This window comes from Vulpes lagopus, chromosome X (assembly GCF_018345385.1).
Source record: "Vulpes lagopus strain Blue_001 chromosome X, ASM1834538v1, whole genome shotgun sequence".
Taxonomy (NCBI): Eukaryota; Metazoa; Chordata; class Mammalia; order Carnivora; family Canidae; genus Vulpes; species Vulpes lagopus.
This window is the reverse complement of record NC_054848.1, coordinates 70,800,062-70,817,977: the sequence shown is the minus strand read 5'-3', so window position 1 is coordinate 70,817,977 and position 17,916 is coordinate 70,800,062. Positions and strand designations below refer to the sequence as shown.

Sequence of the window (17,916 nt, the reverse complement as noted above, 5' to 3'; positions counted from 1 at the left end):
GAGGTCAGGAGTATAATCACTTAATTTTATAAATAAATATGTAGCTACAAGGGATAAATGACTTATATAAATTCACACAGCTTATTAGTGACAGCACTAGGCCACAGAATCAGGTCTTCCTAACAATGGTGTCATCACATTTAAAACAACAACAACAACAACTTATGATTGAGAACTAATTACAATTATAGTTCTAGTTCTTAGCAAGATTTCTAAGCATCTGCTTAATATGATTAAACATAGGCTGCCACGCAGGTATTGTCCTTAACGAAATGTTATAAAATGGGAGTACATCAAATTCTATTTTGTGACTATGTATCAGGGAGGTGAGGGGCACTAATGTGACAGTGTTTTCACAACCAATCCATGTTAAAACAAGGCACTTTTTAATAGAAATTGACAATATTAATTATATTCATCTCCATTTACTCATAGATATTGATGTTACAAAAATAATTTATTAGAATTATCTTCTCAACGTGTCAACTGAAGTGTATTTTTCTAGTCTCCATTCCTTTTCAACATATACTTTTTTCTTCTTGAAAACACTCCAAGTAGATATAACATGGTATCATAGGCTCATGGCATATTAACAGTTTTTAAGTTTTGAAAATATTTGGATGAGTCATTGCCAGAACACATTTTACTACTTACTGTCCAGCTAAAAAGTTAAATATGCCCACAGGGCATGTATATTAAGGGATAAAGACCAAGGACCAAAATAAGCTAATACTCTAAAAAAAAAAAAAAAAAGACAAATGATCATATTTATGAAAGCTTCTTATTCAACTTATATCACCAAAAATAGGATGTGCTTGGGGTTATATGTCCTAACTCAATAGATAAAAGCAAATGCTTTCCACAAATATATCTGTATCTCATAGATTGTGCAAGTCATACCAAAATACAATAATTTCATGGAGCAACACAGTCAATTAAGGAAGAGAGCCCTATCTAGCAAATAACTGCTTTGGGGATAGAAATATACCTCAAGGAGCGAGGCAAGATGGCGGAGTAGGGTCCCTAAGTCACCTGTCCCCACCAACTTACCTAGATAACTTTCAAATCATCCTGAACCTACCAATTTGACCTGAGATTTAAAGAGAACAGCTGGAATACTACAGAGAGAAGAGTTTGTGCTTCTTCTTCTTCTTCTTCTTCTTTTTAAGATTTTATTTATTTATTCATGAAAGACACAGAGAGAGAGAGAGAGAGAGGCAGGGACACCGTCAGAGGGAGAAGCAGGCTCCATGCAGGGAGCCTGACGTGAGACTTGATTTTGGGCCTCCAGGATCATGCCCTGGGCGGAAGGTGGCGCTAAACCGCTGAGCCACCCAGGCTGCCCAGAGTTTGCACTTCTAACAAGGTAGGAAGACAAAAAAAAAAAAAAAAAGTAATAAAAAAGAAGAAGAAGAAGAAGAAGAAGAAGAAGAAGAAGAAGAAGAAGAAGAAGAAGAAGAAGAAGGAAGAAGAAGAAGAAGAAGAAAGAAGAAGAAGAAGAAGAAGAAGAAGAAGAAGAAGAAGAAGAAGAAGAAGAAGAAGAAGAAGAAGAAGAAGAATCTAGTAGGGGAGGGTCCCCAGTGAGGAGCCGGGCTAAGACCCATGGCGAAAGCCTCCAGGACAGGAAAGCCCGGCCCCGGAGAAGCAGGAACTTTAAAAACCCACAGCAGATTCTTCCTGGACAGAAAGGTGCTTGCAGGAAAACCAGGCAGAATCACAGGAGGGGCAGTGGAGCCTCCAGTCTCCCAGATCAATAACACAGGAAGTGCACTCAGAGGAGACAAAACAACATACCACGAGCTGAACTCGGTAAAGGGCTGGAGCCAACGCCTGGTGGGGCTTCAGGAGAAGCTCAGGCGGCAACTCCAGGAGGAGGGGGCTGTGCCCTGCTGCCTTTGGGAGTCGCAGCTCTGGGAGCATGATTCCAGCAGCACAGGCCCGGATCACAGGGTGCCAGGGGACACAGCCCAGGATCCGGCGCTCCCCCCCGGGACAGGCAGAGGTGGGGAGGGCACAGGACAGCGAGGACTCTCTTGCCACCAGGCGTCCCCAAGCTGTGTAGATCAGCACCCCCACCCCCTAAGTATCTATGCAAGTGTGGACTGGAAGACTGCGGTAGTTACTGCTGGAGCTGTCTCCGGAGCTGGAGAGCTGTCCGTGGCCAGTACGGTTGTTCCTCCTTGTGTCACCCTGTGCCTGGGACAGAGTGAGGCCCACTAGGGAACAGGGGCCTCACAGAATTAACAGCTCCCACTTCAGCCCTGCACCTGGCAGGGGGCGGGGAAGCTCCCCTAGGTTCACACCCCTGAGATCAGCTCAGCAGGCACCTTCCTCCAAAGGACCAGCTGGAAGGACAGGGGAAGAGCAAGTTCATAACCAAGCAGCACTGCAAAGCTCCAGGGGAAGTCGAGGGATTTACAGTATATAGGACCAGAGGGTACCCCTCCTTTTTTTTTCTACCTTTTTCCAGTACAACTGATTTTTAACCACTCTGCACTGAGCAAAATGACAAGAAGAACTCACAACAAAAGAGAATGAGAAACAGTACTCTCTGCCACAGAGTTACAGAATTTGGATTCCAATTCCATGTCAGAAAGCCAATTCAGAACCACAATTATAAAGCTACTGCTGACTCTGTAAAAAGGCATAAAGAAACAAAGAGACTTCATGACTGCAGAATTTAGATCTAATCAGGCTGAAAGTAAAAACTGGTTAAATGAGATGCAATCCACACTGGAGGTCCTAACAATGAGGGTTAATGAGATAGAAGAAAGAGTGACTGACACAAGATAATGGCAAGGAAGGAAGCTGAGGAAAAGAGAGAAACACAATTAAAAGACCATGAGGAAAGGTTAAGGGAAATAAATGACAGCCTCAGAAGGAAAAATCTATGTTTAATTGGGGTTCCAGAGGATGCCAAAAGAGACAGAGGACCAGAAAGCATATTTGAACAAATCATAGCTGAGAACTTCCCTAATTTGAGGAGGGAAACAGGCATTCAGATCCAGGAGAAAGAAAGTACCCCCCTAAAATCAATAAAAACTGTTCAACACCTCGACATTTAATAGTGAAACTTGCAAATTCCAAGGATAAAAAGAAAATCCTTAAAGCAGCAAGAGAGGATATCCCTAACTTATATTGGGTGAACTATTAGATTAACAGCAGACATCTCCACAGAGACCTGGCAGGCCAGAAAAGGCTGGCAGGATATATTCAGGGTCTTAAATGAGAAGAACATGCAGCCAAGATTTCTTTATCCAGCAAGGCTCTCATTCAGAATAGAAGGAGAGATAAGAGCTTCCAAGATAAGCAGAAACTGACAGAATCTGTGACCACCAAACCAGCTCTGCAAGAAATATTAAGTGGCTGAAAAGAAAGAGGACACCCAAAGAAATAATTCACAAAAACAGGGACTGAATAGGTATTATAATGACACTAAATTCATATCTTTCAATAGTAACTCTGAAAGTGAATGGGTTGATGATCCCATCAAAAGACGCAGGGTCTCAGACTGGATAAAAAAGCAAGACCCATCTATTTGCTGTCTACAAGAGACTCATTTTAGACCTAAGGACACCTACAGCCTGAAAATGAAAGGTTGGAGAACGATTTACCATTCAAATGGTCCTAAAAAGGAAGCAGGGGTAGCCATCCTTATATCAGATAAATTAAAGTTTATCCCAAAGACTGTAGTAAGAGATGATGAGGGACAGTATATCATACTACAAGGATCTATCCAACAAGAAGACCTAATAATCGTGAATATTTATGCCCCTAATATGGGAGCTGCCAAGTATATCAATCAATTAATAACCAAAGACATATGTAGATAGTAATACACTAATACTGGGAGACTTCAACACGGCACTTTCTGCAAATGACAGATATTCTAAGCACAGTATCTCCAATAAACAAGAACTTTAAATGATACGCTGGACCAGATGGATTTCACAATATTTACAGAACTTTACATCCAAACGCAACTGAATATACATTCTTCTCAAGTGCACATGGAACTTTCTCCAGAATAGACCACATACTGGGTCTCAAATAAGGTCTTAACCAATACCAAAAGATTGGGATTGTCTCCCGCATATTTTCAGAGCTCAATGCTTTGAAACTAGAACTCAATCACAAGAAGTAATTTGGAAGAAACTCAAACACGTGGAGGTTAAAGAGCATCCTGCTAAAGATGAAAGGGTCAAACAGGAAATTAGAGAAAAATTAAAAAGATTCATGGAAGCTAATGAAAATGAAGGTACAACCATTCAAAATCTTTGGGATACAGCAAAAGCAGTATTAAGAGGGAAATACATCGCAATACAAGCATTCCTCAAAAAATTGGAAAAGACTCAAATACATATGCTAACCTTGCACCTAAAGGAACTAGAGAAAGAACAGCAATTCAGCAGTGTGGTAGGATACAAAATCAATGCCCAGAAATCAGTCACATTTCTATACACTAACAACGAGACTGAAGAAAGAGAAGTTAAGGAGTCAATCCCATTTACAATGGAACCCAAAAGCATAAGACACCTAGGAATAAACCTAAGCAAAGAGGTAAAGGATCTATACCCTATAAACTACAGAACACATTTGAAAGAAATTGAGGAGAATACAAGAGTTGGAAAAATATTCCATGCTCATGGATTGGAAGAATAAACATTGTGAAAATGTCTATGCTACCCAGGACAATTTACACGTTCAATGCAATCCCTATCAAAATACCATGGATTTTCTTCAGAGAGTTGGAACAAATCATCTTAAGATTTGTGTGGAATCAGAAAAGACCCTGAATAGGCAGGGGAATATTAAAAAAGAAAACCAGATGTGGGGGCATCACAAGGCCGGATTTCAAGTTGTACTACAAAGCTGTGATCATCAAGACAGTATGTTACTGGCACAATACCAGACACATAGTCAATGGAACAGAATAGAGAATCCAGAAATGGGCCCTCAACTCTATGGTCAATTAATATTCGACAAAGCAGGAAAGACTACCCACTGGAAGAAGAACAGTCTCTTCAATAAATGGTGCTGGGGAAATTGGACAGCCACATGCAGAAGAATTAAACTAGACCATTCTCTTATACCATACACAAAGATAAACTCAAAATGGATGAAAGATCTTAATGTGAGACAAGAATCTATCAAAATCCTAGGGGAGAACACAGGCAACATCCTTTTTGAACTTGACCACAGCAACTTCTTGCAAGATACAGTGAAGGCAACAGAAACAAAAGCAAAAATGAATTATTGGGACTTTATCAAGATAAAAAGCTCCTGCACAGCAAAAGAAACAATCAACAAAACTAAAAGACAACCTACACAATGGGAGAAGATATTTGAAGGTGACATATCAGCTAAAGGGCTAGTATCCAAGATCTATAAAGAACTTATGAAACTCAACAGCAAAGAAACAAGCAATTCAATCATGAATTGACCAAAGACACGGACAGAAATTTCACAGAAGAAGACAGACATGGCCAAGAAGCACAGGAGAAAATGTTCCTTATCACTGGCTTCAGGGAAATACAAATCAAATCCACCATGAGATACCACCTCATACCAGTGAGAATGGGGAAAATTAACAAGACAGGAAACAACAAATGTTGGAGAGGATGTGGAGAAAGGGGAACCCTCTTGCACTGTTGGGGGAATATGAACTGGTACAGACACTCTGGAAAAGTGTGTGGATGTTCCTCAAAGAGTTAATAATACAACTGCCCTACAACCCAGCAATTGCACTGCTGGGGATTTACTCCAAAAATGCAGATGCAGTGAAACGGCAGGACACCTGCACCACAATGTTTATAGCAGCAATGTCCATGATAGCCAAACTGTGGAAGGAGCCTCGGTGTCCTTTGATAAATGAGTGGATAAAGAACATTTAGTATGTATATATATATATATATATACACAATGGAATATTACTCAGCCATTAGAAACGACAAATACCCACCATTTGCTTCGACGTGGATGGAACTGGAGGGTATTATGGTGAGTGAAATAAGTCAATTGGAGAGGGACAAACATTATATGGTCTCATTAATTTGGGCAATATAAAAAATAGTGAAAGGGAATAGTGAAAGGGAGAAAATGAGTGGGAAATATGAGTGAGGGTGACAGAACATGAGAGACACCTAATGGTGGGATACGAACAAGGGGTTGGAAAGGGAAGTGGTCGGGGGGACGGAGTGACTAGGTGTCGTGTACTGAGAGTGGCGCTTGATGGGTAGAGCACTGGGTGTTATGGTATATATTGGCAAATGAAACTCCAATAAAAAATATACTAAAGAAATAAAAATTAAAAAAATTTTAAAAAAAGAAACATACCTCAATGAATTAGTTTGCTAACTGATCTTCCTGTTGGGGATAATTGCTAGAGTTCATTCTTTAAAATACATGTAACTTTACTTGTTTGATATCAACTATTATGCATAATTTTCTATTACTATCATAATTGGAATCTGTGCTCTTCTCTTTCACTGAGTGCAGAGAAGTATTTCCACAACACTTATACAGTGAAGCTTTTGCTTCCCTCTAGCATCACAACTCACACCCTGATTATCCATCTATAACTAATGCTAATATCTATTGTTATCCCCAAGAGTTCTAGTTGGAAACTGGAGCCTACATTATGAAATAAAATTTAATATTCCATGTCTTTTATGTAGTCTAATTTAGAATTGATTTCTTGTATAGACTATAACAAAAACTTACTCACAAATCATAGCATGTTAATGTATTAATTGAAAGATTACTTTAGATATTAATTTTTAAGCTAGGTCAAATTATAATAGTATGCTGTATAAAAATCAACAACATTTAAGTACCAATTTTTTCATTTTCTTATAAAATTTGTGAAGAAAAATTCAGATATATATCTAAGGTTGAAGATAATTCATTTAAGTCCCCATTATATATTAAACCAGCCAACCATTTTTATCTATGTCACAAGTATAAAATACCTTTCAATTCCCATTAAAGGACTATAACATGAAATCAATATGATCAATAGGTACATAAAATCCTAACAGAATAAATTATTTAAAAGACACAAACAACAAGTCTTGCAATCCTTTAAAATGTATTACTCACCAGAAATAAAGTTCGGAAGTTGCTGAGATCACCAAAGAACTCTTCTATGCTCACTGTCTTAGAGTCAAAAATAAAGTATTCTCCAAGATTCTCATAGAGCTTTAGCATGTTGTTGTGCATGGTGAGCAGTTTTTCATACTGGTCTCTGGCACTCTTTGTAAAGCTGTAGCTTTCTGTCAAGGAACATGACCTGATAGTATCTTAAAGGCAATCACTAGATGTTAAGATTGAATTGTATCATTTTTATAAACACTTATGTATTAATTTGTTAGGGTTGCCATTACAAATACCACAGACTGAGTAGCTTAAACAATAGAAATGTATTTTCTCACAATTCTGGGGTTAGAAGTCCAATATCAAGGTGTTGGCAAGTTTGGTTTCTTTTGTGGCCTCTCTCCTTAGCTTATGGATGGCCACCTTCTCAGTATATCCTCACATAGCAGTACTTCTACCTGTGTTTGTGTCTTCATCTTCTTTTCTTATGAGCACAGTAGTCATATTGGAGTAGGGCAGAAACTAGGACCTTATTTTAATATAATTGCCTCTTTAAAACCCTATCTCCAAATATAGTCAGTCACATTCTGAGATTCTGGGGGGCTAGGGCTTCACATAAGAATTTGGAGGGGGACACAATTCAGTTTATAATAATATGCTAGAATCATTATATTGGTTAATGAGGTTAAAAAATTTGTAAATTATGCAGAACTATCTAATGTATAACAATGCAAAACATGTTTGTTAAATGAAAGTATATAAGTACAAATACCAGAAAACTTAGTTATCTTTTAATGAACAAGGTAGGTCAGAAACAAACAACAAAAAACTTAGAAAAAAATATTCTCTTTCTAAATACACGTATTCTATTCAGAGAGAGGTAACCGTGAATTCTATATATAGGCTGTATATATATGGTTTGTGTGTGTGTGTATGTATCCCACAAGAAGAGGGGAAGGAGAGGGGGGAAAAGGAGAAGGACAGAAGGCAAGAGGAAGGCATGAAGAAAAAGGGAGAAGAGGGAGACAGAGAAAGTGAGAGGAAAGAGAATGGGGAGAAATTCTGTTATTGTTCTAGAACCTTAATTACCCAAAGGGCTTGCTAAAACCCAGATTGCTGTTTGCTAGGATTGAGCCCAGGAGCCTGAGAATTATGATATATAACAAGTTCCTAGGTGATGCTGAGGCTGCCAGTCCTGGATATACCTTGAGAAGTATGCTCTAGACAAGTTGTTTATCCAGAAATTAATTACATCATTGTTTTTAAAATTTTATCAAAAAAGTGATAATAACCAGTACCAAAATAGAAATGAATCAAATATATTTATGTGTCTAACTAAAGACATCATTATATATAAATTTATCATTAAAGAAAGAAATTACAGTACTTTCTTCTGATTATAGAGGATATAGAAAATTATCTCTTTATGGGTGCCTGGATGTTTCGGTTGATTAAGTTTCTGAATCTTGATTTTTGGCTCACGTCATGCTGGGTCTGGAGCCTGCTTAAGCTTCTCTCTCTCCCTTTCCCTCTGTTTCCCTTGCCCACTCACACATGTGTGCACACACTCTCTCTCTTTTTTTTTAAGATAGATGATAGATGATAGATAGATAGATGATAGATAGATAGATAGATAGATGATAGATAGATTTATTTATTTATTTATTTATTTATTTATTTATTAAAGAGAGAGCACATACATACATGAGAGGTGCAGAGGAAGAGGGAGTGAGAATGCCCAGCAGAATCTACACTGAGTGCAAGGCTCAACTCAGGCTCAATTTCAGAACCCTGAGGTCACGACCTGAGCCAAAACCCAGAGTTGGGTGCTTTACCAACTCTGCCACTCTTTCTCTCTCCTTAAAAAAAAAAAAAAAAAAAAAAAAAAATCTCTTTGGGCAAGTTAGAAAACAAAAACAAATAAACTACAACTTCCAATAAACTCAGAAGCAAATATTGTGAACAGTTTGGAGCATTTTCTTCTAGTCTTTTTTCTATGGCTCAGGCTGTGATCCTGGAGTCCTGGGATCTAGTCCCACATGGGGATCTCTGCATGGAGCCTGCTTCTCCCTCTGCCTATGTCTCTACCTCTCTTTCTGTGTGTCTCTCATAAATAAATAAATAAAATCTTAAAAAAATAAAAATTAGGGGATCCCTGGGTGGCGCAGCGGTTTGGCGCCTGCCTTTGGCCCAGGGCGCGATCCTGGAGACCCGGGATCGAATCCCACATCGGGCTCCCGGTGCATGGAGCCTGCTTCTCCCTCTGCCTGTGTCTCTGCCTCTCTCTCTGTGTGTGTGTGTGACTATCATAAATAAAAATTTAAAAAAAAAAGAAATAAATAAAATAAAATAAAATAAAATAAAAATTAGAGGTACATTTAAAAAATATAATGATGACAGAGGTAAAATGTTTTTACATGAAAGGTAAAATGCTTAGAATTGAAAAAGAAGGATAATAACACAGTTTGGGGCATGCTATTATAAGGTCCACTATAGTGTATTAATATTTTATGGTAGTATTATTTTATCAGGCACTAAGAAATGGTACTATTATTTTACTATTATTTCATCAGCACTAAAAATGTGATTTTATTATTTTAAGATTAATCTCAAAATTTACAAATATAAATATGTGATTTATAAAAATATAAATCTTATATATTTAAGATTTTCTGAATTCTGCAGTATGTTTTATTATTAACTTGGGGCCAAATTTATTTTCAAGGGGAACACAGCTCTCATTTTACAATGGAAGTCAATGGAGAACATTGGACCATTACTTTTTTTTTTTTTTCTCAGACCATTTCTGGAAAATTACTTTGCAGCTGAAACTTATTGGATACAAGGTGATTTTTAAAAGTGACACAGGACCCTACCTATTTTCTTTCTTATGGTACTTAAATATTAGCATTCACATTAGCAACACAAAAAACTTCCCTTGCTTTAACAATTAACACTAAATCTTTCAATCCCCAAGTCCATTTTGACCTTAATAGACTGAAAGAATTAATGCATTTCTGACTTACTCTTTCTTTTTTAGCAAAAATAGATCTCATATACTGCTACATACACATTTGAGCTATTACCATATATTCTTTGACTTTTAAGAAATTGTTAAACATCTTGTTTAACAGTTGCAGAAATATGAATACTCTTCGTTTCCTAGCACAGAATGAAAGTGAGATTTTTGTTTGCTAGTCTCTCTTACCTAAACTAACAGACTCATGCCATAGAGTCTGTTGCTAGGCATAAAAGTTATCAAAGGTCACTTACTTGTACTCTATTTGCAATGCAAAGTACTAAACTGTATATTTCACAAGGCTCAACATCTGTACCACACAGAGAAAAGCAAAAGATAAAAAAGGGGAAAAAAACTGTATGTTTCCCATCTATCATAACATTTTTTTTACCAGCTACAAATGTCTATGTAATGATACATGACTTCATAAATTTGTTCTCCTAGGAAAAAAAAAAGATTTCAGAAATTCTGTATACCGAAGTGAGAAAATTTGAAAAATTCTGGGCATGGCTTATCCTAGAAATAACAAATGGAAAGCAGACCAATCTCCAAGTCCTTTACTTATTGTCTTCAAAGTGATTATCCTGTAAAAGGGATAGATGGCATGAGTCAGCATTGGAAATCTTTCACAATTGCAAGGAAGTCACCAAATCCTAACTGGAACTGCAGGTAAAATAGAGCTAGTAGTCACTATCATTCCTTTTCATCCTTTTACTGCATTTAGGAAATTTTTATTTTAGTTTTTTGAGCAGCCATTAAACTCACTAGTTAGTATTCTGCTAAGCATTGTGATGGATCTAATGATCATTAAAGCCAATCCAGCCCCTTAAATAGTTTATAATCTAGTATTAGAAATAATTCTAACATTAATTTGCATTTGTATGGAATTTTACCATTTATGATACACTTTCCCTTCTATTATGTTCCATATTCTTCATAACAATCTTATCAAAAAGGCAGAGAAATACTAGTATTCAAATTTCAGAGTTGTAGAAAGAGATAGAAGGCACCCATCCATCTAGGATTAGCATTTAGTGAAGGGAAGCAGAATATGCCACCCTAAAATATGCCTCCTTGGCTTATTTATTTATTTATTTATTTATTTATTCATATTTTAATTTTAACCTCAGTTAGTTAACATAAAGTGCAATATTAATTTCAGGAGTAGAATTCAGTGATTCATTACTTACATACAACACCTAGTGCTCATCACAAGTGCTCTCCTTAATACCTATCACCCATAGAACTCATTCTCCTGCCCACCTCCCCTCCAGCAACCCTCAGTTTGTTTGCTAGAGTTACGTCTGTTTTATGGTTTGTTTCTCTCTCTTTTGCCCCATGTTCATCTGTTTGTTTCTTAAATTCCACATATGAATGCAATCATATGGTATTTGTCTTTCTCTGGGAGAAGATATATGGAAATGCAAATTTGCATATCTGATAAAGGTAGAGTATCCAAAAACTATAAAGAATTTACCAAACTCAACACCCAAAACACAAATAATCCATTTAAGAAATAGGCAGATGTTATAGATTATTTTGAGATGATTGAGAAACAGTAGACACAAGAAAAGCTCTGAAAAGAGTAAAAGTTACTTTTTTGAGAGGGAAATTTACATTTACAAAGGATGTCTCCTCTGTAGTTGGAAGAGAAGTATGACTCTATATCACAAGAGATTCAGTGGTATCCAGAGTATCACTGGTTAAGTCGAAGATTTAAATATGCATAAAAACTGTACCCTTGTTTATGGTGAATTCCCTCCTTATCCATATGCCCCTTCCCCATAATGAGTGTCCTTACACCTTTCTTTCTTTTGTCTTTAGCTGAAGATGGTATTTAAACTGGTAGCTTAGGTTTAGTATTCAAAATATATAAAGAAATTATAGAACTCAACACCTCAAAAACAAATAATCCAATTTTAAAAATGGGGAGAAGACATAGCAGACATTTATCCAAGGAAGACATCCAGATGGCCAACAGACATATAAAAGATGCTCAACATAACTCATCATCAGAAAATGCAAATCAAAACTACAATGAGATATCATCTCACACCTGTTAGAATGACTGAAGTCAAAAACACAAGAAACAGGTGTTGGAGAGGATATGGAGAAATAGGAACTCTCCTGCACTGTTGGTGGGAGTATAAACTGGTACAGCCAGTATGGAAAACAGTATGAAAGTGCCTCAAAAATTTAAAAATAGAACTACCCTATGATCCAGTAATTACACTAATGGGTATTTACCCAAAATATACAAAAATACACAAATTCAAAGTGATGCATCCCTATGTTATTTGCAGCATTATTTACAATACCAAATTATGGAAACAGCCCAAGTGTGCATGTATGGATGAATAGATACATAAGAGGTGGTGTACACACACACACACACACACACACACACACACACACACACACTGGAATATTATTCAGCCATAAAAAAGAATTAAATCTTGCCATTTGCAACAATATTGATGGAATTACAGAGTCTAATGCAAAGGGAAATAAGTCAGTCAGAATAAGACAAATACCATATTATCTCATTCATATGAGCGACCTTAGTGAGCGACCTCGCTTCTCTCCAGGAGCAGTGGCTTAGGGTGCACCTCTGTCTCTAGGTCCCCAGGATCCCCAGGTCCCTTGGGGTAGAGACTAATTTAGCACAAGATAACATGTGCCAATTCCATTTGTGAAGTGTATGGTCTTATTCTAAGTGACTAATGGATTTGTTTGAGGTTTTTGCTTAAGTTTTGAACCAAATCCTAGAGCCAGCTGATACTATTTAATAATCTGAGGATAGAATAATGGTGTATCAATAAATGGAGGTTCCTCCTATGATGTCTGGTAGATTATGGAAGATGTAAAATATTTTACCTCCCCCTTCCCTTTTTTTGACTTTGTATTTTGCTGCATGTTTCCTTCATTTTTAATCAATAAAGAGTAAATTGTCAAAAAAAAAAATTCCACAGAATTTGGAAATTCCACAGAATTTCCTTAAGGAAATTTGTTTGTTTCCTTAAGGATGAAGAAACCCCCCTGTAAGTAGGATCAGCCCTAATCCAGAGGCAGCCCATCCAGGTGCCTTCCTGAAGTTTTAGCAACAAAAAGCATTCTGTTTGTGATAAGAAAACCATTTTCCCCCACACCCTGATTGGAATGTCCCTGAATAGGTTCATGTTGACCTTCTGAGAAATCGGTAACCTGAATGCTATGCAACTCCCGTGGTTCTTTTGTCTTGAAGCGGGTTTTTTCTTTTACCTTTAAAAGATACCTGTAATTGCTAATCGGGGCTCTCTTCCTCTTCGGAGGCGGGGAGCCCGTTTGCGCAAACGTCCAATAAACCCTCTTGCTAATTGCATCTGCCTGTCTGGGGTCTGAGTCTCTGGGGCGTCCACCGGGACACGTTGGCACCCGTGAGCCAGGGTCCAACAAGGAAACAAAACAAAACAAACAAGAACAGGAAAAAAGAGACAAACCAAGAAACAGACTTTCACCATAGAATACAAACTGATGGTCATCAGAGGGGAGTTGAGTTGGGGGAATGGGTGAAATAAGGATGAGGATTAAAGAGTACACATAACTAAAAAAAAAAAAAAAAAAAAGAGTACACATAACTGAGGGGAGCGCTTGGAGGGATGAGCACTGGGTGTTATGCTATATGTTGGCAAACTGAACAACTATCTTATTCAAGATAGACCTAGAGAGAGAGGCAGAATTCTGCCAAGTCCTGATGCAAGGCTTCGTTGAACAAGGTGGGGGAGTTTTTGAATCCCTGTGGTAGCCTTGTCCAAGTGAGTTGTCCTGAGAATCCCGTCTCAGGATCTTTCCATTCAAAGGCAAAAATAGGCTGGCTTTGAGAGCTTAACTTTAGGCAAAAGAATGCATCTTTAGATAGAGCTCCTTCTGCCTCAGTTAAAACTGAATGTTGAGCTCCCATAGCAACCAGGAAGGTCACTGGTTGACCCCCCCACTTTAAGGGTTATCCGAGGCTGGGGGGGGGGGGCTCCTGGCCCTGACATCCCTAATCTTCATCCTCTAGGGACAGTACGGGAATGGGCTTCTTCTTAGGTCCCTGTGTTTGGCCCTTCTTTGGACAATCTTTAACCCAATGTCTTTTTCTTTGCAGTAGCAGGTAAAATGTTAAACTTTTATAAATATCCATTTTATTTTAAATATTTTATTTATTTATTTATTCATGAGAGACACAGAGAAAGAGAGAGAGAGAGAGAGGCAGAGACACAGGCGGAGGAAGAAGCAGGCTCCATGCAGGGAGCCTGTCGTGGGACTCGATCCCCGGTCTCTAGGATCACGCCCTGGGCTGAAAGCAGCGTTAAACTGCTGAGCCACCCAGGCTGCCCTAAATATTCATTTTAAACCATTTGATCTTAATGTTGATCCGAATCTGGATACTTAATTTATAAAACATATATCATAGATCCCACAAAGCCTTTTTATATTAACTCACTTGACAATCTGACCTAGGGAAGCAATCTTCAGTTACTTGGGTATTTATGTACTATACAGAATTATATAGAACTTTATCATCTATATTTTTGTGTGAATATATGTAAATTTATAGAGTATATTACATAGTAATACTGTAATAGTATGGATTTAAAATTCAACCTGAAACAGCTGTATTCATCCATAGGCATTTACTCAAAAGCAAATTATTTTCTTTACACTTTTAGGTATATTATATATCGGTTTTCACTATTTTTGGTAGCTGTACCTGTCTATAAATTTGTTAAAGGTAGGTATTATTAACCCTCACCCTCTAACTGGCTAAGTAGCTGATAGGGTTCAGGACATGTTACTCCAAAATATGGCACCATGGCACATTCAAAATTTTAAGAGAAAGGAGGAAGCAGGAAGGTCACTCTGACTTTCTCCTGAAGCAAGTTATAAGGCCTCCATGTGTAAAGTGCCTTCCTATACCCTGAGGAAACAAAATACCCTTATCTCCAAGATGGAGGGATACTGAAAAGATTCTGAATGGACAGGTCTTGCTAATTTCCCCCCAGTTTAATACATTTAATGTATGCTTTTTGCCCTATTATATCTTTCCACAACTTTCTAGGCTTTATCAAATCTAGCATAAAAAAGAGGTTTAACAATTTCTTTGGCTCTTAATTTCCTAATGAAGGTTCCCATGTCATGTCAAAGTTATATTCAATAAATCTGTATGCTTTTCTCCTCTTAATCTCTTTGTCAGTTTAATTTTTAGACCTACCCAGAGACCCTGAGAGGGGTGAGGAAAATTTTTTCCTACCCTACATAGTATTGCTTTATCAAATACTAGGCAGAGAACACTATTTATCATTTTACTAATTTTGATATAAAGAGTAATTGTTACCACAGAAAATTTGTTCCAGTAGAACCAAAATAAGCACTAGCAGGGCACTGGGAATGAAGGAGTTTATGTATCTCACAGGTAATTGAGTTAAATCAGTTCTTAAAATTTCTCATTTTCATAGGGAGTACATTAGTTATGCTTTTAATTAAAAAAAAACTTGAAATTTGAAATAGTGTTATTGCTGGATTGTTGAGAACAGGGGAAAATCAACTTGAGATCCACTTAACCTTCACACAAGCTTTCGTTAGCAACATGGCATAATTATTCATTAAAATAAAAAGAAGTTACAAATATACACTCTATTGAAGATTATAAATATCATTTCTTCTTTCCATAACCTGCCAGAAAACATTTCTCTAAATGCTAAAAACAAAATATTAATGTTTCAGTTTGAATATATTTTTAGTAAAAATTTGTATTTCATAGAAATTTATCTTTTAAAAATAATATTAAGATATATCAAAGTATTTGGAATTTACTTATAAATCACACATTATGTGATGAATATGTGTGGACAAATATTTTAAAATGTGAAACATTAGCAAGGACAATAAGGAATGAATGTTTTAATTTCCACTTGGATTCAACACAATAAAATACTTTAGGATATAGATTACAAAATTTTTTAAAATATCATATTACAAAACTTAGGGATAGGACACAATATAACAAAGATAGCATAGTTAATTATAAAAATTTTGAACTAGGATCCCCAGTTTTTAACATATAGGAGGCAATTATGTTATTGGAGAGATGAAACCATTTTGTAATGACCCCACTTTTCCACAGATGGCCTGATTCAGCCATGTATAAAGAAAATGTTTTTAAATCAGTCTCCACTTAAAGCTACAAATGTGATGACAAAGGTAAGAGGTACACTCAGAACTCCTTTTCTCTACCTCCTTTCATTATTTACTTCCTTTTCATCTTTTGTAGATTTATTTTTACCCTTCCTTTGAAGATGGGCTACCTTCACATTCTTAGACACCCAGCAGAGTGATTTTTTCATTTATCTACTCAAATATATTTATTAAGTACCTGCCATGTGTCAGGTATCTTTTAGGTGCTGAGGATATGGTAGTAAATACTCACAAAAAGTCATTGGTCAATGATTTCATAGACATAGTTTTGTGGGAAGACATACAATAAACAAAGAAATAGGGATGCCCGGGTCGCTCAGCGGTTGAGCATCTGCTTTTGGCTCAGGGCATGATCCTGGGATCTCAGGATCAAGACTCACATAGGGCTCCCTGTGAAGAGCCTGCTTCTCTCACTGCTTATGTCTCTGCATCTCCCTCTGTGTCTCTCATGAATTAAAAAAAAATTTTTAAACACAAAGAAAAAAATAAAATAAAATTACAAATTGAAAAATAAATGTGATTGTAAAGCAGAGGCTATTAAAGAATGCATATTTGGGAGACTTAACTGAGTCCTGAAAGGGAAGAGCCAAGATAAGGAACACTGGGGTAAGGGTGTATGAAGGCTCTGATAGATATTAAATATTGTAGGAACACAAAGAAGAGGAAAAGGCCCGAATGTGAGAGCCTCTGGAGTAAGTGGGAGATAGGAGGTAGAAAGTTCCTGAGGTACTTAGGGGCCAGATTCTACAGGTCTCTTAAGCATTTTGAAGTTTTTCCTGAGAAAATTCTAAGTCTTTGGTGAGTTTTAAATAAGGAAATGATAGGATCAGTTTTCTTCTGCTCAAAGGCATAAGAGATACTAGTTACATTCACACACACACACACACACACACACACACACACACACTCCACACTAACAATAATAACAAAAACATCCTTAGGACTAATGGAACACAGATTATTAATAGTAAGTCTACTTGTTAATTCCTAACTACTGATAAGAGTGGATATTATATGAATAATCGATTAAAGCATATTTAATAAATTATTAAGAATGTTACATAGAATCAAAGGCAGTTAAAAAATAGCAGGTGTTAGGCAAAACATAACTATGCAGATTGGCATATAAACAGTTGTATTTAGAGTAACATAAAAGTTATGATTATACAATTTGAGTTTAATATTTTGGAAGGTCAGTATTGTTATTTAATATTCATAACATGCATGGACATACATTAATTACATCAAGTCCAACCTCCAGCCTTACTGTATATTTAGTTCTCAGCATCATTTATTATGTAGCAAAACTGTATACAAAACTGTTAGAGACTAAGTAGAGTAAAAGAAAGTAAAGTGATGAGACATGGTTCCTAACCCTCACTGAATTTATAAACTAGTGTTGAGAGGCAGAGCAGCAATAGCAGAAAGTAATGTTTATTGAACTCTACAATGAAGCAGTCACTGAGTTAAATGCTTTGTAAGTCTTGTCATATTTAACCCTCCCAATGGCCCTATATGCATATATGCTATTACTAACTCCATTTTCCACAGGATGAAATTAGCCTCAGGGAGATCAACTGACT

General features: G+C 36.9%; 1 protein-coding gene across 5 annotated transcripts in view; it reads right to left on the bottom strand.

The window, feature by feature from the left end:
* Positions 1 to 17,916, bottom strand: part of DIAPH2 (diaphanous related formin 2) — a 1,156,455-nt gene that overhangs the window by 269,215 nt on the left and 869,324 nt on the right. For all 5 annotated transcript variants that reach the window (XM_041741554.1, XM_041741555.1, XM_041741551.1 and 2 more), the window contains one exon: positions 7,102 to 7,266. In XM_041741554.1, the coding sequence (XP_041597488.1) occupies positions 7,102 to 7,266 (165 nt within the window). The remainder of the gene's footprint in view (positions 1 to 7,101; positions 7,267 to 17,916) is intronic.